Raw genomic sequence first — 23658 nt, 5'->3', positions numbered from 1 at the left:
GTTGGATATCTTTCTAAATCATGAATATTTCCAAATGATTAACTATAACATTTGTGTAGTTGTCAATCAGAAAGGAGGAGAAAACCCTTAAGTCTAGTTCCATATTTTATTAAACACAGCTCTGATGCAGACACAGGTGACCTTAGAGTCAGATTTAGTGAAATAAAAGGTAGTATCATGAGCTTGCTAGCTGCCAGCAGTCTGCTCCCTAAAATCACTTTATTCTACATTCATATATTGAAAACCGTTTAATCAGGTTTTAGATAACTATCTAAGATAAGCAGACTTAAACTACTTATGTAATGGTTAGCAAGCACAATATATAGGCATACAGAATGTTAGCTCCTGATGAAGACAATGTCTTCACCTTAGTTTCTGTTTCCTAAATTCCTGGTAGAGGGTGGATGAACAGCTGTTGCACACAAGCATTAAACTCTCCAGGCTATTCATGGTCAAGTCATAAATTTTTAAACAGCATAAGAGCTTCCCAGCTAGTTCAATGTATACCTGTACAAATTTTAGGGAATATTTTTGAAAACAAAATACAATTAAAGAAATGTAAGGCTATCTAACAAGCAGGAAGAGTGCAAGTCCATCAAATTGGGCAGTAACTACTATTTTGCAGTGTTCTGTTTAAAGCTCTGTTTAAAGAAAATATGCTTCTTCTGTAAGTAGACAGACACGCATACAAAAACCCAAACAAATAAACAACAATAATATCCTAGATGTTACAGGAACTTAAATCTTGTGATTCACCCTGGAATCTTCTCAAGCAGTCTGTTAAAATTTTTTGCTGTTTTTAATTTCTTCTCTTACAATATCTCTATAGTATTTTTTCGAAACTTCTTAGTACCTGAAGTGATTGCTTCAGTATTTTGTATGAGTGTGCCACTTTGTTCAATATACATTCACACCATGAAAACATCTTGAAATATAGTGAAAACATAGACCTAGGAACAGAAAATATATGACAAGTTATTTCTATTTATTTTATCATCTCTTAATCTCCTGTTAAATGAAATGAAAAAAACGTTTTGTAATTGATCAACCAGCTCAGTAGAAATATTTACGTTTTAATTGTTCCCTGTAATTTAAATGCTAAGCAATATCTGAAAAATTTTCAGTTTGAAGTCACTAGCTTTTTTTTTAGTCTTTGTTGTGTTTACATCTTATATATAAATAATTATTATTAAGGCTTAATGACTAAGATGATGAAATAAAAGTGTATATATATATTGTTCTGTAGTCCAACATGAGTAACTTCAGTTTGCACATTTTCTTTGGCTAACATTTTGGTCATATCCATCATGTTCAACAGGAATAAAATCCATGGTGCTTTAATAAAAACTTGGAAAACTTGAAAGGCCTGGAAGAAGGGCATCTGTCTGTATGACTCATGTGCCTGTTATAATAAACTACACTAATCTGGCTCCTGGAAGTACCTCTGGGCTAGTTCAATGAGGTCTCTTCTTTTGACGTCATGTGAAAATTCTAGGTATTACATCCACAGAAAAATAGTGATCAGGGAATGTTCTTCTTGACAAGAAATTTTCTCTTCAAACTTCATCCTTGTAGTGAATAGCCTTATTTTTTCTCTTGTATTCTAAGATTTTAAGAGCTCTACTATCCTGCTTTCTGGTTGTGATATGCTCATGTATTACAGATATTCATAGAAACATGACTGAAAGTGTTCAAGACAGAAAGTCACAGAAGATGTGAAAGAAATATTTGACCCCCATTTAATGTGCTACTACTGCTTTCCTGAGTTAAAACCATAAATTTGTACCTTGATTTCATACATAGATATTTCAGGCGACTCTGTGAATTTTGCCTAAATGCATTAACTAGTTTAATGAGCTAAGTGTATTCCTCTCTTGCATGTATATAAAGTACTGTTGAAATGGATAGAGCAATGATGTATTTACTTTTGAACCTGTTTCATCTTGTAGCTATTTTAAATTGGAGAAGTAATATTAAGATACTCTTGTGGATACTGTTTTCCATGTAGACCTGACAAGATTTGTCACTGAAAATTCATTTTTTTCTTTCCACAAATCATGGCTTTTGTGGAAAAGGTAAGGATGCTTATACATATGCTTATATATAAAAGCATATGGCTTTTATGTATACTTCTATATATTCAAATATGGTAGTGATAGTATATGAATAATTTAGAATAAGATATTTTTCTATGAAAGCAAATTCTCTTAATGAAAGCCTCTTGTAGAGGATCACTATAACAATATCTCAGAAATTGAATAGGATCATGTAGCTTTTTTTCAATGTAATCTCCGCTACTCATCCTCTGTGAACTCCCAAATCTACTTTTGTGATTCTTAGATTTTTCACACAAAGACTTTTTTCCATGCAAAAACAATACATACATTGGTTTTGCTTTTTTTCAATGGATTCCATAGAATGCTGGAATAAGATCTTTCTCTTTCCACACATCCCTTTAGACATTCTGTTAGTCCCAACACTTTTTCTATCTAGTTCTCAAAGCATGGATATGATGTATTTCTGTCATTGGTGTCCATGACTGGTGTACCCTGGGTTGGCAAATCTATACTGGTAGTCAGGATAGGTGTTGATGGCAATAAAGGAAGTTGAACTATGGCTCTTGGAGCTGAGGATTCCTCTCCCTCCCCAGTCGTTGCTTTCATTGAATGTAGGTTGATGGTAACTTCCTGGGCAGCTGGCCAGACTATCATTCTGCATGGAAGGGCAACAAACCAACAGTCTCTGAGTCAGTGAACTCCACTCTACTCAAATCAGTCTCCCCTTCCACCAGGCTTCATCTGTGATGTTTCTGATGGCTGCTTCATCTCGCAAGTCAAATTGTTTATGGGGCCACCAATACAAGAGTAATTTGCACTGGCTGATGCATATTGTCAATTACAATGTGAAGCTGTACATAAACCTGACAGCACTAGCCACATGAGCTCTCAGGCTAGGCCCAGCTATGTACCCATGGGCACAGATGGTGGTAACGGTACAAGGTCAGTGCCAGAATTTGTTTCACCTTTGTAAGTAACTATTGAGAAGTTGGTGAAGCCAATCAATAGGGAGGAAATAATCACATCTCCATCTCACTGGGGCAGAGACTGACATAGTTACCTTGAAAGAAATCCAGCAAGACCATAAGGAGGCATAGTCCTTGCACCTCTATTTGCAAATTAGTTCCTCTATTTAGTTGTTGTAAAACTAACAAGAATAATTTTTTTTATATGATATCTAAATAGGAAAAATTAGCTGCTTCCTCAACACTTGGATTTGATTCTCTATTACTGAATGTTGCTTATAAATAATTAAATACATGAGTAATCAATACATATTTATTTTTTATCTGAAAGAAGTACCAATATTTTACAAAACAAATAGAAAAATCAAGTAATGTGCTAAAGAGTTGCTCATGCAGTGATATGTGTGGTTTTCTTAGGAAGGAAAACTAGACTTTTACATTTGTTCCAGGTCCTTATTTTCTCCTGTAGAGGTAGGAAACTACACCTGTACATGTACATGATTCTTAATATTGTACTGAGATTTAAGGATTAATTTTCCTTTTTGGCAGAGGTGGGCTTTGATATTCTCAAAAACCTTAGTAATTTAAAACCAGTTTGTTATGCTAGTAAGGCCATGCAAGTGTGGATGATGTCTTACCTTTTGTATCCATGTGAGTTGCATCAGTGATGTGCCTACCCATGAAAGAAATAAACCATATCTGTAATTTTGCTGTGTGATTGATTCTGTATTAGGAGATTTTACTATAGCATCTTTGTTGATTAGAAATTGCACTTTACCTCATCTCTGGCTGACAGAGATAAGGAAAAAAATGTGTGCAGGGACTACCGGGCTCAAATAAGAACACAAATCTTGGAGCTGCTTGATCTCAGAGCATATGAATTTCCCTTTACTCTTTCATGGTTTTGTCTATGCACTTAGCCAGAAGCTGATGAATGCTGCTTTTCAAAGGTGCAATGCCATGCCATCATCAGTAGTTAGAGAGTTTCCCTTAGTTACTGTCATAATACAAAGACCAGTTTGTCATACTCTGACAACTATATGAAAGTATCCCACTACTGGTTTAAACATCCTTAGGAACACGGATTTGAAAATTACCATAGCTAATCTTCTTCCTCTAATTTAGCATATATCCTGGTCTGAATATCATATAAATTAACAGATTCCCTCAGATTGAGAAAGCGGATAAAAATATTGAATAAGCTTATTTCATTATTGCAAGCAATACTGCCAATATCTTGTTAACTGTGGCAAAAAACTCTGCCTCAGAAGCCTGTAATCTTTTGTAATGGTTTTGAGCTAGTATGCAGTTGTTATTGACAGGAAAACATGAACTATTCATAGTATGCTTGCTGTGTGGTTTAGAGTAACATCTACTCTAGTGGATCTTAGAATGTTTGCAGCTTTTATAAACTCATGAAGTGTCTTATGCCTGAATGTTGTACAACTTGAGAGGCCTTCATGCTAATGATATAAATTAATTTCCTTTCAGTATCTCAGCTGATATTTGGCTGAACCAGGGATAAAAACTCTCCTTTGAAACTTGTAAAACACTCCTGATTTTGTCATAGAGTCAACATGAGCAAGAATACCTGTAATCTACGTGGGAAGAGCAGAAGTGTAAGTACGTTTTCTTTTTCTTGCGTATGTTTTTTATTATCACTGTTCTTCCATACTACTTTTGTGTTGTATTAGCCTTTCAAATGCCACTTTCTGAGAAGAATAGAAACTACGATAAAATACCTGTTAGTTGTATCCTATTCTTGCATCTGTAGCCTAAATAAATATGTATGTGTGTGACTTGGACACATGAAAATAACATTACTGGATAGTAGTATGGTTTGGAGTGATCTTTTTTTAAATTGAGACGTTCATTTTTTGCAGTGTGTTTTATGAAAAGTTTTTAAAAATTAGTATTTTCTGGAGAATTCCTAGAAAGGTAAGCTTATATAATAATGTACTCAGTTGTAAATGTATGCCACTGCATTTGTGTTGGTGCCAGGGACTGAATCTGATTTCGTAACACATTATTGAAATTTTGACTCTGAAACGTTCCAAGAGATCAACGAGAAAATTAGCTAATTATACATGCGTAGATTTGGATAAGGCTTAATTTTGTTAGTTTTCTGGTCTTTGTTGTGGTTTTTTGTCCTATGTATGTATGTATGTATGTCTCTCTGTATCCAACAGTACTACTGAAACAGAGAGGCTTGGATGTTGCTATAGCCTTTTCTATCTTCCAGATGCTCATGTAACATGTTAATGTGTGGTATTATATATGAATGACTCTGTCTTACAGGTACAGACAAGAAGTAAATGTTTCTTTCTAATATGCTAATGCTATGTTTAAACTGCTGAGTATGACTTTTCTCCTAATAGACAAGGAAACTTTATTTAAGTTGTAATAGGAAAGAAAAGTTCTAATGTGCATCTATAAGGTCACTGCATCTACCAGAACAGAGGATAAAGTTATAGTTCCTTGTTTTGTGAGAGGCTCCCAGCTTGTATGTAAACAGAATTTTCTTGAGAAATATTCCAAGTCACTCTGGATCCAGTTTTTTATTTTCCCATGAGTATCTTTCACTTTATCCTGTAATGAAATTGGGACTGCTGTTTCTGCTTTTTTGCTAATGTCCATGTGTGTCTGCTTCCTTCTGCCCTTTGTTGCCTTAGTTTTTTAGTCCAATAGGCTTGGTTGTTGGACTAAGAGGTTCATCTCATTTGACTTTATTCAGACCTGCTCAAGTTCCTCCCTGTCCTCTCAGGTGCGGGAGTGGCAGTTCAGACATCTCTGACCAAGCGCAATGTAGAGCTTCCCAAATGTGGCAGGCTGTACCTGCTTGAGCTCCTAACTATTGGGAGCTTTCTTTGGTTTATTCTTAAGAATTTCTTTTTAAAAAAGAGATCTCTCTCTGTAGACAACTTTTTTCCCTGTAATTTTACTGCATGTGCTATCAGCATATGTATGTACAGCTGCAGGGGGAAAGGGAAGGGACTAAAGTATGCTAAATTCATCATGGTGACATGGTTTGATATGTGAATAAAATGAACAACCTGATATGTCTCAACAAACTGAAGATAGGTATTCAGACCGCTTAATAAAGCTTCACTGTTGCTATTGTCTGGCACGCCGGGAATTAAAGAATGCATGAGGCCATCCATAAAATTTTTAAAAGACGTCAAAGCACATATAAAATTTTAATATTTGTTGTTCTAATGGGATTTGATCAAATTTGGAGGAAAGACCACTATTGTTTCAGTCTAAGTTAACTGAATACATTTTTATCAATTATATTAATCTGTATTAATTCAAAGGGTCTTTATATTAATAAAGCATCAAGAAAATATTTTCTAAATTTAAATTCTAAAAGCTTAGTAAACACATTGAACATTTCAGACCCTGAATGAGATATTTTTAACATTCAAAATAAACTTCCTTATTTTAGTGTTAAATCCTAGCATATCTTGCTATGTCAACTTTATAATAATTGCTTGCACCTATTTTTCTTTAAACTGGGTACATAAAATAGTTCCTACTGTTTGTTTGGTCGTTGTTTTGAAATCGCAAAATATGTAATCCTGGGAGAATTATTTTAAACCATATGGAGTCATGCTGTTTAAATAATTCTTTGATTACTGCTTGTGGGGGGAGAATGAAACTATTTGAAAAGTGACTTTGGAAAAGTCTCATTAGACTTGTTGAGTATAGGTAAAGATTTCATATCACACATCAAATCTTCCATTGCTCTACGTGCCTGTCAATTTGAATTTTCATTGCCAATGGTATCCATGGTCTGCCAGACCAGTCATTTCATCCAAAGAACACCTCATGAATAAGTCAAAGTGTCATAATTTGAACTGAATAACCTTAAAAAGAAAGTATACAGCTTTCATTTTTATTTCAGGGGATGTTGTCACGGAGCTTTTGAAGAGGTTTTTGTGTTTCTAGGAAGCATGGCTATCAAAATTTTGGTTCAGTGGTTTCAGACATCAGTGAGCACGATTTACCTAATATAGAAGATGAACTTGCAGATATGCGTAATCATTTAGGTATTTTCACCAAATATAGAAGTTGTGCATCGTGAAATAGCTGAATCTTAGTTTAACAGTGTAGCATAATAGAAACTACAGATAGAAAAGACATTAACATTTCCATTTTTTCTGACAATGTAATATGTCTAATACTGTTAAAATAATTTGCAAGTGATGTTGTAATTAAAAATATGTTGTTAATATTTTAATATTTATTTTTGTACTTCTTCCAGTAGACTTTTATTCCACTGCTTGAACTTCATGTCCTCAGGCAGAAAATATGCCTAAACCTGGTAGTCCTACATTCTCTCTGTCTGGTTTGCACCGTATTGCTATTCATTCTTCTGTTGCTAACCTGTGGAGTTGCATACCTATGTATGGTAGGCAAATCATGTGAATGCAAAGCAGAGAGGGAGCACCCATAGAGATGAAGTGCAAGGGAAGCGAGAGCTATTTGCAAACAGCTGACTCACTATGTTTTCATCCAGAGTTCTTAAGGCTGGATTGTCATAACCTTTGCTTATGGTGTGGGTGAATGAAGAGGAAGTTAAAGACTTCCTTTATTCCGATGCTCATTTCTGCTTAGATTATGAGTCATAAAGAAGACATGAGCCAAGAGCTCTTTGTCTGCCACTCTTCCTGTAAGCAAATAGTGAGGGAGAGAGAATGTCATCCTGTCTACCCCAGGCAAATGCAGTACACTCCTCTGCTCACCAGGTAGAATAGCTATTTGGCAACAGGATAGAAAAAAAAGTAGAGTGATGTAGTTCCCCGTTAAGAGTGTGAAGGAATTGCAAAAAAGTTCAATTCCAGGCCCTTTTTTGTCACAGTGCACTTCTGTCAGACAGTAATCCTTGCTTTAGGTCAATAGTTCTAAGTATCCAATTTGTCAATAGAAATGGGAGAAGCTTGCACTGTTCCAGAAGCATTTTTCATAATAAATTTGCATTATTTACAAATAAATTGATTTTTTTCTCATCGTCAGTGGTTAGGTTCATTTGTTATCTGATACGTGGATACTTAGAGGAAGATTGCTTGGACTAACCATTCCGAATTAATGGGAAGCAATTAAATTACGTATTCTTTGCCTTCTTCCACTGCTCCATCTGTAATACAGTCTTTGCAAAGGAAACAAGAGATAGAAAAGGCAAAGGTGGGACATTGTTGAAGGGCAGATTGAAATTCATGCAGTGGTGTTATTTTTCCCTTAATGTCAGTTGCTGTAGTTGACTGACAGAATGGAAATTTTAAGCAGCATGTTTCCTTATGTAAAGCAGCAGCTGATACACGGAGAATGACTGGAGAGAGAGTAAGTAATGCCTGGAGCAACTTTCACCCTTCCTGCATATTTTCTAACATTTCCTTCTACAGGGGTTAGTAATCAATGTCTATGGTGAGAGTCCAGTCCGAGAAATAAGAGATGAACTTGGACCCTAATGAATTAGGTTTTTTGTATTAATTTACAGTATTCACCTGTGTACGTTTGATAATCCCCTTTTAGTCGTGAGATTATTTTTGGAGAGTGAGAAAGGGTCCTATAGCAGGATTATAATGGTTTATTTCTGACAAGGAAATTGCACAAGTTTCTTTCCTCCCACTCATTTTGGATTTTTTCATTTCTGTCTTCCTCCCTCTCCAGTCTTTCATGGATGTTCTGACTAATGTTTCCAGCCATGCTGATCAGGCCTTAAAGTCTGTTCTCCATATTTTCTTCCTTCTGTCTCTGATATTTCTGACATTAATACACATGCTTTTTTCATAAATCTCTTTTTTTTCCCTTGACTCATCTCCTGGTTCAGCTCCTGTGTACCTTCTTAATTAACTTGCAGCCTTTTTGAAGCAAGTCTTGCCTCCTTATCTAAGGCTTGGGCAGTACTTAGGATTTTGTGACATAACTGAACCATTCTGGAACATGAAAACATGCCCACCTATGTGTTAACAGATGTAACAATCCTAAACTAACACAATGTCATCCACAATTATGAAGATTTAAAAAGTAATCTGCAATGTGAGTCAATAACGCTTATTTAGTCCAATTAAATAAACAGAAAAATTCTCTTGATGGTTTGAGTGGATCATACAGAGAATTTTATAGCTCAGCTACAGTAGCAAAGCCTTGAACTATATCTGAGTCTCTATTTTTGGAGTTCTTGCACATTTGTGTCGTTGTCATCCTCTGTCCCAGTTCTTCCCATCAGCAAGAATAATTGTCTACCTGGAGCTTTTATCTTCCTAGCAATACAGATCACACTTATACTTCTGAATCTTTCCACCCAGTGCTGGCTTTCAGGCTGTCTTGAAGAGGCACAGTAGATCATTCAAGCCCTCTTTCCTGGTAAGGACTGGGAGGTGCCAGCCATTTGTATCAGAATTACAGGTACTTAGATGTTTTACTGAGAATAATTACCCCAAAACAGTTCTTGTTCTCTGAAATCAGCTCTAGCCCTCTTGTTATTGCTGTTTGATGGAAGCTACTCTCATCTTTGCAATAATTTACTACAGTGGTGAAAATAAAATTAAATGACCCTGAAAATCCCACTCTATGAGAAAATATGCTTAACTCAGAAAGTGTAATCAAATTAAATAGATGTGAAAACGTTAGGGAAGGGAAAAATGGATAGATAACTGAGTCCTGGAGTAGACAAATTAGGAATAAAGACAACAAAGTTCAGGACTTTACACATTGGAGTTCACACGGAAGAGAGCTGATGGCCAGGGAGGAGTAGAGGAAAGGCATGAAAGTGTTGGATAATGCAATTAAAGCAGAGCTGTATTAAAGATTAACAAAGTCTCTCTACTTTTCTTTCCCACTTATTACAGTATATTTCTAGTCTGTGACTGAGTTTCTACACATTGTTTTCTGTTCTTTAAATATGAAAGTCTTTCAGTCTCCTCCATTTGCAATCACTGCACCTTTTGATTCCCTCTTTCAGACCAAATTTTGAAATGGTGCCTGGGAGAAGGCTGAGTGATGTTGACAGGGTGAGGAGCACGTGAGGGGAATGAGCATGTGACTGATGCACACTATATATGGAAGGAAATGCCATATCATGTAACTACTTTTTAAATGTAAATTCCTTTCCTATCTGTCTCTCACTTGTCATTTTAAATTGCAGGAAGTTACAGTTAATACCTCTGCATCTGTCAGAGTGCAATGGATGGAAAAACTGGTTCTCCAGTGTGATGAGGTTCTCAATGTATTTTCAGTATAAATATTAAATATTTTTAAAAGAAATATGCAAATGTCAGGACTTTGGAAGTCTGATAGATGTAGCGTACTAAAGAGTGGTATGTAGCAGTTAGAGGGAGAATGTTTGTAGGGAAACAAATACTGTAGTAAGGGCAGAACAATTTGCTAGATATTTTTGTTGAAAATGGAAATACAAGTTATTATGGAAAAACACAGACAATCCCGTGGCAAGGATTACTGTTCTTTGGCTACTGACAGCAACAGAAGACATGAAGAATTTGAAATAAAAGGCGAGTAACAGTGGAGTACTATTAAAGTTAGAGTAGTTTGATAAAAGTAGTTATGGCTAGGCTTCGCAAGCGAAGATTTGGGGAGGGCTCTACCCACGATTGTTACAAGCGCGCTGGTGGCTAAAAAGGCCAATTCGAGACAGGCACATCTGGTTGCAAAAGACACAGCAGAAAGACTCCTTAGATGGTATATTCTGCAAGACACAATTCTTTCTTCATTGTCTTTTCTCCTCAAGAGTGATCCTGCGTGCGTTCTCAAAGGAAGCAGCAGCGTTACAGATGGTGTGTCTCCAGACCTCCCGATTGGAGGCCAGAGTAGACCAGTTATGGTGATCAATATGGCCAAGGCTGAGATGTTGTTTCAGGGAGTCCTTGTATTTTCTCTTCAGGGCTCCTCTCTTGCGGCAGCCAATGGCAAGTTCGCCATAAAGCAAGATCTTAGGGAGGCGGTGGTCCTTCATCCTTGAGACGTGCCCTGCCCAGTGTAGCTGTGTTCTCAGCAACATGGCCTCAATACTTGTGACTGCTGCCTGTTCTAGAACAGACGTATTAGTCACATAATCTGACCAGTGGATGTTTAGGATTGTACGGAGGCAGTGTTGATGGAAGCGTTCTAGGAGATGCAGGTGGTGGCGGTAGATGACCCATGATTTGGATCCATATAAGAGAGTAGACAGCACTATGGCTCTGTAAACACTGATCTTGGTACTTTTCTTCAGGTGTTTATTTCACCAAACTCTTCTATGAAGCTTTCCGAAGGCACTATATGCCTTTGCTAACCTGTTGTCTATCTCCATCAATCTTACCATCCAAGGAGATGAGGCTACCAAGGTAATTAAACTGCTGGACTGATCTGAGCTCTGATTTGTCAATGGTGATATGGGGATGATGGAAGACTTCCTGAGGTGTGGGTTGATGGAGAACTTCTGTCTTCTTTAAGCTGACTTCCAGCCCAAAGAGCTCATCAGCATAAAGCAGCTCCCAGACAAGATGGTTTAAGGTCTTGGTGTGGGCCTTCAGTCACCTTAGGTTGAACAAGCTTCCATCAGTATGATATCGAATGTAGATACCGTTCTGATCATCGAGGTCTGCCATGGCCCTTTGGAGCATCATGCTAAAAAAGACTGTGAATAGGGTAGGAGCGAGAACGCAGCCTTGTTTCACACCATTCTTTATTAGAAAGGGCTCAGAAAGTGTGTTCCCATAACTGACTTGGCCACACTGATGCTCATGGAGTGAGATGATCATTTTAAGGAACTTTGGGGGACAACCTAATCATTCCAAAATCTGCCATAGACCTTTTCTGCTCACAGTATTGAAAGCCTTGGTGAGGTCAACAAAGGTTACATAGAGACCTTTGTTCTGTTCCCTACACTTCTCTTGCAGTTGTCTGAGAACAAATACCATGTCTGTGGTACTCCTGTTGGCTCTGAAACCACATTGGCTTTCGAGTAGAATTTCTTCTGCTATAGCGGGTATTAGTCTGTTCAAGAGTATTCTTGCCAGGATTTTGCCAGCAATGGAGAGCAGAGTAATACCACGGTAATTTGAACAGTCTGATTTAATTCCTTTCTTCTTATACAAGGTGAGATGACTGCATCATGAACATCTGATGGTAGTTCACCTAGATCCCAACAGCACACCACAAACTCATGAAATTTAGCACGAAGTGCAAGGCCCCCATGTTTCCAGACTTAGGGTGGAATTCCATCAACCCCAGCTGCCTTGCCAATTTTCACCTGCTGTATGGCCTTAAGGATTTCTCCTAAAGTGGGGGAAGTATCCAATTCATACTTCACTTGTTGTTGTGTGATGAACTGAATAGCTGAGTCTTGGACTACACGGCTAGTAAGCAGTAAATTGCAGAATTAAAGCTGCCCTTCAGTTTAGCAAGATCATGCTCTTGCTATTTGAGTTTTACAATTTCTATTTTGTTTCTTTATCAATGGCTTCAGCTGTGACTGTATGTAAAAAATGAGAGTTTTTTCTTATATGTTATACATGTTTTTCCTTGTGACGTGCAGTATATCTCTTTTACCAGTGTATGCATATCTGTTTGTACACATAAATGTACAACCTAGAAATACAGAATGAAAATGTTATGTATGTACATTAGGAAGTCCTCAATGAAGAAAGAAAATGATCAGCTTGCCTTGAATTAATACACAGTTACATTAAAAAAAAAAATTCAAATATATTTCCTGAAAAGAGCTAATATCAAACTTGCTTTTCTACAAATTATTGCTTCTTTCCCTGAGTGCACTGCATTCAGAGTAACTTGAGTTTGGTTACTTTACATGGGATCTCAAGTAGAACACTGCAAACTTTCTTCCTGCCAGCCTGTGAACAGTGAAGCTGCATGAACTGTAGCCCCTGGGCAGCTGCTTCTGGTGGCTTGAGGCTGGGAAACCTAGTATTATCTGTGAAAGAGGTAGTTAAATCTTCAGATTCTTTCCTGTTTCTTTCAGCACTGCAGAATCTGGGAAAATTTCTTTTATCTGTTTCTTTTCTTCCTCTGTCCTTTTTTAGCATTGTAATAATTTGTACTACAATCTAGTTAAAAAAAAAAAAAGAAAGAAAATGTTCAAGCTCTAGGGAAGTTCATTGGATCTTTGATCACTGATCATCACAGGATCATTGATCCTATGATTCTAAGTCTCAATACAGTTCGAGAACACAGTTAGCAGAAAGAGACAAGTAGTAGTATCCCTAGCCAAGCCTGTGCAGCAAAAGTCTCCATAAAGTGCTTCCTTCAAAACTGGGACTGGGTTCATGTAAATGTTTGGATTTTCAAAGTGGATCTTGGGGAAAAATCTGTTTCCCAGTTTTTTGATGGAATTTTGCAGCTGAGTATTTGGGGATAGAGCTTAAATAAGATTCCTAGAAGACCAAATGAGGCATACAAGCTGTTTGCTCCATGTCTTTGTACAGAGAGAGGTCAAAGGAAAAAAAGTTGTGCAGTTTGTCCTTCTGTATTCCACTTCTGCTATTTGTAATTTTCAGGTTTAAATACGAAGAATAACTAGAAATTTTCCAGTTCTCCCTTTTGTCTCTTCATAGAACAAATTACTATTTTCCCAGTCCATTCTACTTACAGTAAGTCCTAACAAAGATAGCTTTTTATTTTGAAACCTCCAAAATACGGTTTGTGAATTACTGCTTCTGCCTTGTCAGTCCTAAGCAGGAAAACAAAGGAGGCTCAAACTCACTCTTGGGTTAGCATTCATATCTCAGAACTATTTGATTTTTGTTTTTCAGATTGATATGCTTTTTTTACTACTCTGTCTCATTCCCCCCCTTTTTTTAAAATTGTTTTTTAAAATCCAGGATAACATGCCTAGAGGCAACTACTAATGACTTCACCTTTTCTTTATCAGAATATAATTTAGATAGACAATGAGGAAAATTTTAGTCAGATTGTTATATATCTGCAAGCAGCTACTTCTGTCCTTGTTTTTGGTTGCTTTGCTTCAGGAAATAAAAGGCTAGAGTTTTTCTTGATACCTTCAAAATTTCCTCTAGAAACAATTTTCTGTTGTTATTCTTTCATCAGAAACTAGCTCAATGTCACAATCTAGACAGTAAAAGATCAAGTCTCAAGGGTTTTGTTACCCTCTTTTCAAAATAAAACAATCATCTCAGTGCAAATATTCTTACTTAGCAATCCTCTCTTGACAGAGCAAATTAGGCTTTCTATGTTCATTTCTTGAAATGGCAGCTCCTCTGTCCCTGGAGGGGGTTGTTTTAGGAAAGAAAAAAGAGAAACTACATTGGAAAATGACATGAGATAAAGCATTGAAAAATAATGTTTTGTAGTGAATGTGTTTTCTAATAAGACCTGAGTGAGGAGGTGTGGGAGTGACCACCACAATATCAGTGAGATGCTACAGCTGTACCGGGACCTATATCCAAGTTGGTTTGCTGGGTGTTCCAACGTCTCACTCTACATGTTACCTATCACTTTTCTCTCTCTTACATTATCAAATGGTAATGCATCTTTCTTAGCAAAACTAAACTGATCTAAAGAAGAGACAACAAAATATCTGTCAATTATCCATTTAATTACTCTCGTAGCTCTTTTCCATCCTGTGCCTTTTGGCACCACTTCAAACTGGAAAATTTCAGTACATAGAATTATATAAAAATAGCAGTCTTCAATGTTCTCTTTGCATTTTCTCTTGATTGAATAAAAAATTACTATGTTACCATCTAGATTCGTATTAATAGTAGTATATAAAAATAATTGGAACACTTTAACCACTACTGAATGTGGTTATAACAGCTGTCATAAACACCTTTGTTGAAAGTACTTTGTATTTTCCAATGTGTCCTCTGATTTCATTGGTTGCACAGTACCTTGTGTAGTGATGCAGTGCCATCTAATCATTTACATTTCCTTAATCAAGCGCTGCATCAGAAGTCTGATCAGAACTGTTGGTATTTTTCAAGCATCTGCCATTTTCAGGATTGTGTCTTCCTCTTCATATGCACTTCAGCATTGTCATGGTTTGAACTCCCCAAAAATCCAATTTCCAAACTCCCCACAATTTGTTTCAGTGTGAGAGAGGTCTTCAGACATAACACAACTACTAACATGGGGGAACTATATCAAAGTTTAATACTAACACAATAAATACTATAATACATGTATATACAACAATCCTAACTATCCTATGGTAAAGCAATATATTTACACGGATCATCCCTCCTTCTCTCTATAAACGTCCAGAAGGAAAGAAGAAAAAAGTCTTTTCCACTTTCAGGGCAGCACAGTCTCTCCTTTATTTTCAATTTGTCATAGCTGGAAAATCTCTCTCTCTCCATTACAATGCAGGGGTTTTTCTCTCACCCTTCTTGGCCCTTCAGCTCCAACTGAAGGTCTCTCCCATGGGTTGCAAAGCAGAGACAAAACTCGCCTTACCACGGTCATATCACAGGGTGCAAGACATCCCGTGAAAGTTCCTTCCCTCGGGGGTCAAGTTCCCCCGCGTCAGAACGTTTAGGGGCTCTCAGTTCAGTTTTTGCCCCAGGCATTTTAACAGAGCTCCTTTGCTCTGTCTCTGCTGCAGATGTGGTGGGGGAGGCCACTTTCCCCACATTCCTTGATCTGACCGTCCTGATCCAGCTCAAAGGAAATCTGCGAGTTCTCAGCTCCTCTCTCTCTCTATTGCTAGTTGCTGCTGCATTTCGGGACTTCCTGAAAGTTTGGAAGCCCACCCCTCCTTTCTAAGGAGGTCTCAGGGTTTTGGGGCAGTAATTCAGTCTCACCCCAAAACAGTCTTTGCTGGGCTTTTTTTTACTCTGTTGTCAGCTCTCTCTCCCTCCATTGGACATCTCTGCGTCTCTCAACCTGGCTATGTGCCATATTTGCTGCTTGCCGGTTATCTTCTTGGCTTTCAGCCACAGCTCTCCACTCAGTGCTGCCTCTGCCACCGTCTCAGCGTCTTCTGCTGCTCGTTCACAGTGGAGAAACTCCTCCAGCCTTTGGCCATGGCACCTGGTCCAGTTTTAACACTGCACCGGCTCTCCCGTAGTCCTGGCTGGGGGCTGGGGGCCTTGGCCCCCAGCGGGGCTTGCTGGTCTCTCATCTCTAACATGTGGTGTCTCAAGCTGTGGCTGCCTCTCCTTCCAGCTACGTATCCAGATCTCCTTCTCTGGTCTGTTGTAATATGCTAATTTCACAGGGGCAGCCTGATTGGCTCAATACCAAGAACACCACCCCCTGCAGTTAACTACTTTCCAACTCCAAGGGAAAGCCTTTTTTAACCTACGACAAGCATAAAGATTTAATTAAAGTAGTTTAAATAACAGACCACAGATGTGATCTACTCAGCTACAAGTAAGCACTTTGAGATTCCCCTGTGGATGAGCATAAACTAAAACAATTAAAATTCTGTAATTTATTTCAATTACTTTGTGTACCAAGATTAGTCAATCACTGTTGCCTTGCACTTTTCAATAGCTAATAACATGGAATTCTTAACAGTTACCTAAAGTCTTGGCAAAAGATATTTGGAATATATGAAATTCCTACCTTTTTCTAGTTTTCTAACAACAATGTACCCTATTATTTCTTTTATACTTGGGGTTTTTACATTACACAATCCACAACACCATGCTCTTGTATAAGTTAGCAGCAACAGAAGTAGAGACTGGAACCTCTAAATCTTTTATATTGTCATAGCAAGTTAATCAATCTCAAGTGTTCTGCACAGTAAATGAAGTGTGACTTGCATAATTCCCTGGGAAAGCCAAGTTTTGATTGTTAGCTTGTGCTGACCATAACACCATTTGCTGAGTTGCTGTCCAATGAAATTCATCAGTCACCAGAATAGTCAAGATAAAATGGGATGCAAATTAAGAAATAAATATATTGGATATTTGTTTCCTAATTATGCCTTCCCCTTCTGCCCCCCCAGTGTTCACAAGTACTATGTCTGTTCATTTTTCTTTTAGTTGACCATATGCTTTTTTTCTATTCCTCAATGCATAATAATTCCTTCTACTGTTCTAGTTTCTATTTGTGATTCCATTTAAAATTTAACCTCTCCTCTGGTTTTGTTTCTTCGTGAACAATCCCTCTAAATGGTAAATGCCAATGAGCAGAGATGTAATTGAGAAGCCACAGTAAAAGAAGTGAGTTGGGGACAGAATATTATTCTGGATAAAAAACCCATCGAAAACCAGCTGTGATCCATAAACTGAAAGAATAAATATGATACAATTCATTCATCACAGTATCAGTAATGAAAAACATCAACAACAAACCAAAACAGTGCAGAAAAGTAAATATCATATGCCTGAGAAGACCAAAATACTACTTTCACAGCAACGAATTATATTCTTTCCTCTGGAGAGAACTACTCCCTCAGGAAAAGCACCTATTGGTGTCTTGAAGGTCTCGTGAAAAAGTTTTCAGAGTTTGGCAGAATAGAATTTAAAACACGTTAAAAATTGATTTATTGCTTTTGTCATGGCTCTGGTAAGGTACCTAAATTGTCACAGAAAAGAAAGGGAGCAATTTGTGGCAGAAGTACACTTCATGTGGCCTTTATGCAGCTTTTCACAGGTGTCTTTGCTGGGACTAATGAAGTTTTAGAACTAGAATTTCTTTCTGAGAGGTCAAAAATATCTTATTTCTAACTGTTGCTGTCTGGTTCGTGGTAAATAGAAGATATGCAATTGAATACCTAACTCACACTTGTAGAGTGGAGATATACTTGATGCCAAAAATGGTCTCCCTTTCACTTAGCTATGGTTGTTTAGCTTTTTTAATCACTGTGCTCTGCCTAAAATGAGTTCCTGCATCCTGGCTTTTAGTCAAGGGCAGTCTCCATCAAATTCTAAATGATGGGACAATATGTAGCTTACTGAAAGAAAGATACAGAACAGACTACCCTGTCTAAATCTGTCCACACAATCTTATCTTTTCACCTACTAGTCTTAAATGTGAGACAATAAGAAAGGGAGAATCTTGGTGCAAGTTAAATAATAAAACTGTTGTGTGAGAGCAAAGACATAAATAAAACTGTCTTCTCAGCCAGTGATTGCAGATTTGTTAATTACACACTGACAATATTTTCATAGAATGGTTTGGGTTAGAAGGAACCTTAATTATCATCCAGTTCCAACACCCCTGCCGTGGGCCAGGACATCTTCCACTAGACAAGGACTCAAAGCCTCATCCAACCTGGTCTTGCCCTGTGAATGAGGCACCTACAAATTCTCTGGGCAACAAGTTCCAGTGTTTCACCAGCCTCACAGTAAAAAATTTCTTTCTAATATCTAATCTAAATCTACCCTCTTTTAGTTTAAAACCATTCTCCCTTGTCCTGTCATTAAAATGTCTTTGTAAGTCCCCCTCCATCTGCCCTGTAGGTTCCTTTCATGTACTGGAAGGCTTCAGTTTTCCAGGCTGAACAATCCCATTTCTTTTTCTTGTCTTTTTCTCATATGAGAGGTGCTCCATCCCTCTAATCACCTTGGTGGCCTCCAACAGGTCCATGTCCTTCCTGTTCTGGGGAATCTAGAGCTGAATGCAGCACTCCAGGTGGGGTCTTGAACATATTTTGAAGACAGTTGATAAATCAGAAAGAAAACAGTTGCATACAAGGAGAATTATCATCACGATCTTTGGATCTTTTTCTGTCTAAAAAACTGGATGTAAATATGAAAGCTACAGACGTTGCTGGAATTGTTTCAGTTGTTTCCATATCCTCTCCTTACTTCTTGGAACAAGAAGTGGGGAGAGGAAATGAAACAAAGATGCTATAATAACTTTTGAATCATCCTATAGCAAACAACAATTTGCTAAGACACACTTATTTCCAATACATTGGTGTGTACCCCAGCCTGTGTGTCAAGGATACTGGCAACTGCTTCAAGCATTAGCACTCCATTCTGCCTTTTTCTGTTCATGGCAGCATGTGAGCCTCTCCCCCAGTCAGCTCCTTCTATGGCTTTAAAATGAACACTCCTGTTACAGAAATGTTTTCAGAGAGGAAATGATAAAGGGAAGGAATTGTGCAGTTTGCCTTAGTTGGGGTGAAGACACAAAGTTTGCAGTTACAATTCAGGTAAAAAGTTTGAGTGTTGGAAGTCAGAGGAATAGCTTTCACATATCTCATCAAAATGATGTTTTGGTGCTCTTCCCTTCAAGCAGTCTATCACAGACGTCCAGCATTATTAACAACAAAACCAAAACCTACTTCTGCTGTAAGAATTAATTTCTTGGTGCTATAAAATCAAAAGTTCCTTAATAACATCACACAAGCAACTCAGAAATAACATTGTAAGCATCCTATCGTTAAAGGTGCGAGAAACTAAAATTAAGGACTGCGCAGTAGTGGTAGAAGATGTGTTTGAAGGTGCATGTTGTTCAGTGGGTGGTCAGAGGTTAAAAGGCATGGAATGATTGTGTTGGAAAGACTTCAATTTGTTGCCTAGGTCAAACGGGAGCAGGGAAAAACTCGAACAAGAAACTATTTCTAATAATTTCTCTCTATTCATGAAGCACTAAAGAGTGCAAGTTTTTCAAAGTCCAGAGTTTCAAAGTACACAGAATCTAGGAAGCTGTGCCTTCAGCAAAGCCAGAAAAGGTAAGACACATAGCTTAGTATAGTATTTGATAAGCAGAAGAGTGGACAGAAATCTTTTGAAAGTTTGGATTTCTTACTGGAACATAAACATGAAATAAAGTGCCAAAAAAAGTTGATTATATGAAAACAACAATCTAAATAATAAGAAATTCCTTTATGAGCTCAGGAGTTCCAGAGTTGAGGCTGTTGGTTGACATTTCTCTGCTGGAATAAAAATGTGGAATGTTTCCTCTTGCTGTGTAATTTTTTTAGAGAATCTCGCCTCAACACCGTAAACTGTACATAAATGGATAAATAAGATCTGCTAAGAGTTTAATTTCTTGAAGCTTGCATACTATTGCTAAAGAAGTTTTAAATTTTTAAAAGACAATATTTTTAGTTTGTATATGCCAGTTTCACAGAGGGTGAAATTTTTTTAAATATATGGAATGATTGTATGGACAGAGATAAGTAATTTAGCTATCTTGGGATCTGCAATATGGCACTACAAATTTGTGTCCAGATTTTGTGCATTTTTATCTCTCGCACCTTTCCAAATGGTGAACCAGCAACCTCCTGCCCCTTTTCTCTCCACAGAATTTTTTTTCTTAATAATGTTTTTTAAAATAATGAATCTCTTGAAAAAAGTAAATTTATGATGCTATTGTATGAAATGGATTCAATGGGTGTAAAATAGATTATATTTTTAAGCACATTTATTTATTGTCTATGAGAAATTGCATGTTAGCAGTTAATTGCTAGATTCTCAGGTGAACACAGCATGCTTAGGAGATGTTCCTGCCCATGTGCTGAGTTACAGCCACTTTTTATGTCTCTACAGCACAGTATGTAGTGCCAGAAATGTGCTATCTGAAATGTGAAATGTGCTGCCACAGAAATATGATCGTCCAGTGCTCCAGGAGACTCAGAGCTCAAGCAGTAAATTTGCATTTTAAGAGCTGCCAAAAATTTTTTAAATAGACACCAAGAGTGCGGATTTGATTGGTGCTCAACAGCAGATACCTCTGTACATATGCTACAGTTACAATCTTTTTTTTTTCATGATGTTACATTTCCACTATATCAGCCGTAGAATCTTATATTTTAAAAATGTAAATACTTCTGTGTTCAAAGATTTGTATATGACCAATGAAATTGACATCATAAAGAAGAATGGAAAACAGTGAGGTGAATGTGTAGGATTTGAAGTGATTACATGGTTGAGGTGAAGAGCCTTACAGGTTTTTTTGCACACATGCAAATTGGGGTGTTATGATCCCATAATTCACACCTCATTTTATTTTTTTTTTTTTTAATAGACAAAGAATCTAGGATGATAGTGGCAACAGTATGTCCCTGATTCTGCCCTCTTCAGAGAAAGTTTTCCATTTTTAAATATTTAATATATTAGAAAGGAATCCACTGAGGAAGTTATTTGGAAATTTGGTTTTGGAGCAAGCCTTCCTTGTGTCATGCACTTATTCAGGTCTTAGGATAAATTGCTGATATGCCATTGCCAAATTAAGCAAATGTTGTAATGCTCTCTGACTGACCAGCTTTTATTAAAGGTGACAGGTAATGCAGTCTGAAAATAATCAAGGCTTTATATCGACACAGGAGGGCACTTCAATTGTCATGCAGATGAAAGCTGTTGAAGTTCAGCTGTATTTTGTTTCCCTTTGTTTCATTATTTAGTTAATATGAAGTTTGGAAGTGATTGGAAATACTATTCGTCAGCTGAATTGTACAATTACAGTTGTTTATGAGAAACTGCAGCAAGAGTTAGATTTTTATGTACCCTATACTAGACTGAGTAGATGGAAATACCAATCTCTCTGCTTTCACTGATGGGATGAAAACCATCAGGATGTTATTGCTTGTGTAAGAAGCCTGAAGATACAGAAGACAGTCTGTATCTCTTGAACCTCATGTAGTTTGAAAAAGGTTACTAAAGAGACTAGTTTAATTTGTAGTTTGATTATGACAATTTATTCACTGAAGTTAAATCACCCATCAAACAGCATGGATTTAAGCCTGCCGCATGCACTGCATGTGTTGCAGTTGTCTATATACTTTTACTATAATAACTTTGTTAAACAAATAGTATTATGAAACAGCATAACTTAATATAAATATGCATTAGTTAACTCTTGAGTCTTACTCCCTTGCCTCATAAATATGAATTTGTATAGGTCTAAAGAAGGCTTTTCTAGGAAATCTATTACTGTGATCACATTTTATATTTAAAAGTTCACTGAAATACCTTTCAATCAAAAGGTCACTTTGGAGAAGTGGCCATACTCCAATTAAAATTATTATTATTTAACTCAGTATAAGGCTCAGACTGGCCAGTTGTATTTAATAAAATGTCTCCCTCACAGCTGTCAGAACTGAGGCCTTTTTGTCCAAGTGAAATCTAAGCCTTGGTTTAAAACCTGACCACTTGAAATCTGTGGCGTAATATAATCTATTCTCTTGGACTGCCTTCTTCAAAGCACAGTCAAGAGCTTACAAAGGATTTAGAACACTGTGAGTGACAAAAATGGAAACTACCTGTATGTAACATATTTACTATGCATATTGTGGTTGGTAAATTTATATTGCAATTTGAAAGCAAATTATATTTCAGAAACAGTTTATTCATATCAGAGTAGAAATGAACTATTTTAAAGTTGTACAGTTGTCAAAATATACAGATAACAAAACTTGCTACAAAGCAGCATCTAAATTGAGTTCACGTGGAATGCATCTATTACTAACGAGTCAAACTGAATTCCTAAGGAGTTGTAATTACAAATTCTTGGCATTGAAATAAGTCTATGAACTTTCAAGTTAACCTGATATTCAAAAATCCTGGAATAGGGAAATACATAGTAGTAGCACGCAAAGAGTGCTATGATGTACTGAAAACCAGATGAAAAACAATGAAAAAGACCATATAGCCCATTTTTAAGCAATTCAAATCTAAACTTTGTGTATAGGTCATAAAATGTCAGAATCAGAAAAATGTGCTCTTATTAGACCTTTTCTTGCAATAAATTTATTATTATTTCATCTGAATCAGAAAATTTTAAATTATGAAGAATATTGTAAAGTAGGAAAAAAACCCATAAAATTATTTCAAATTGTGAATGAAAATATTCTTTTACAATAAAATTCTTACTGAATGATTAAAGACATTTTAAAGTGTGTAAAAATGCAGAATCATACCCTACTTTCTTATAATAACTTTGTTTTCTTGTCATGTCTGCCAAGTGGTTCTGCCCAATGTGTATGTATTGTTTTTATTTTTTCCTTAAAAAAAGATAATTTTTCTTGTTGTGCCTGAAAAATTTGTCCCTTATGAATTATAACTTTAAAAAGGTTATCACTCACTTACTATTACTTAGGATGGGGGCACTATGGTGTTGAAAAGTTCACTGAACATGTTTTAAAGAATAAAAAAATAAATGTGAGGTTTAAAAGAAAATAACTCTAAAATGTATCAGTGCTTTGCAATAGGATACTTTGAGATAATCTCTCTCCTGAGGTGTTGTATAAGCATGAACCCCGCTCTGCACTCTGTGAGTGTAGGAGCAAAATTAAGGTTTATTACAAAACACTTTGGTTTAAATACAGTGCTTAAACATGTCACATGATCTCTTAACCAATGACAATCAAGTATTTCATTGAGCATGCGTGAGAGCCTGGAAAACTACAAATCCCATAATTCCTTATTACAGCTTCCTTATTACATATCCCCTTTCTCTATATAATTAACAAGTTGTAATACAATACATTCTTTAAACGTTCTTATAATAACTAAGGCCTTTATTGAACTGTTGATAACTTTATTGATTTGTGCCATATTCCAAGCAACTTTAAATTACCCAGGGTTTGTAGATGTGTAAAACCTTTTATCTGAGGGTGATTTTTGTGTGATTGGGTAAAGGCATAATCTTTATTTGAAAGGAAAATGTGTTGGGTTGTAGATGTTGTGTTTGAAGTAGTGCTGGTTGAGGTAGTGTTGTTGAATGAGTGTTTAAAGTATCTTTCCATGAAGTGTATT

At 36.7% G+C, this 23658-nt stretch overlaps 1 protein-coding gene across 1 annotated transcript in view; it reads left to right on the top strand.

Moving 5' to 3' along the window:
- Window positions 1-23658, top strand: part of PDE4D (phosphodiesterase 4D) — a 603821-nt gene that overhangs the window by 97860 nt on the left and 482303 nt on the right. The window contains exon 2 of the mRNA XM_064642015.1: window positions 4514-4641. Within this exon, the coding sequence (XP_064498085.1) occupies window positions 4600-4641 (42 nt within the window). The 5' untranslated portion in view covers window positions 4514-4599. The remainder of the gene's footprint in view (window positions 1-4513; window positions 4642-23658) is intronic.

Source organism: Pseudopipra pipra, chromosome Z (genome assembly GCF_036250125.1).
Source record: "Pseudopipra pipra isolate bDixPip1 chromosome Z, bDixPip1.hap1, whole genome shotgun sequence".
NCBI lineage: Eukaryota > Metazoa > Chordata > Aves > Passeriformes > Pipridae > Pseudopipra > Pseudopipra pipra.
The sequence above is the reverse complement of the archived record's forward strand: the minus strand, read 5'-3'. Positions and strand labels throughout refer to the sequence as shown.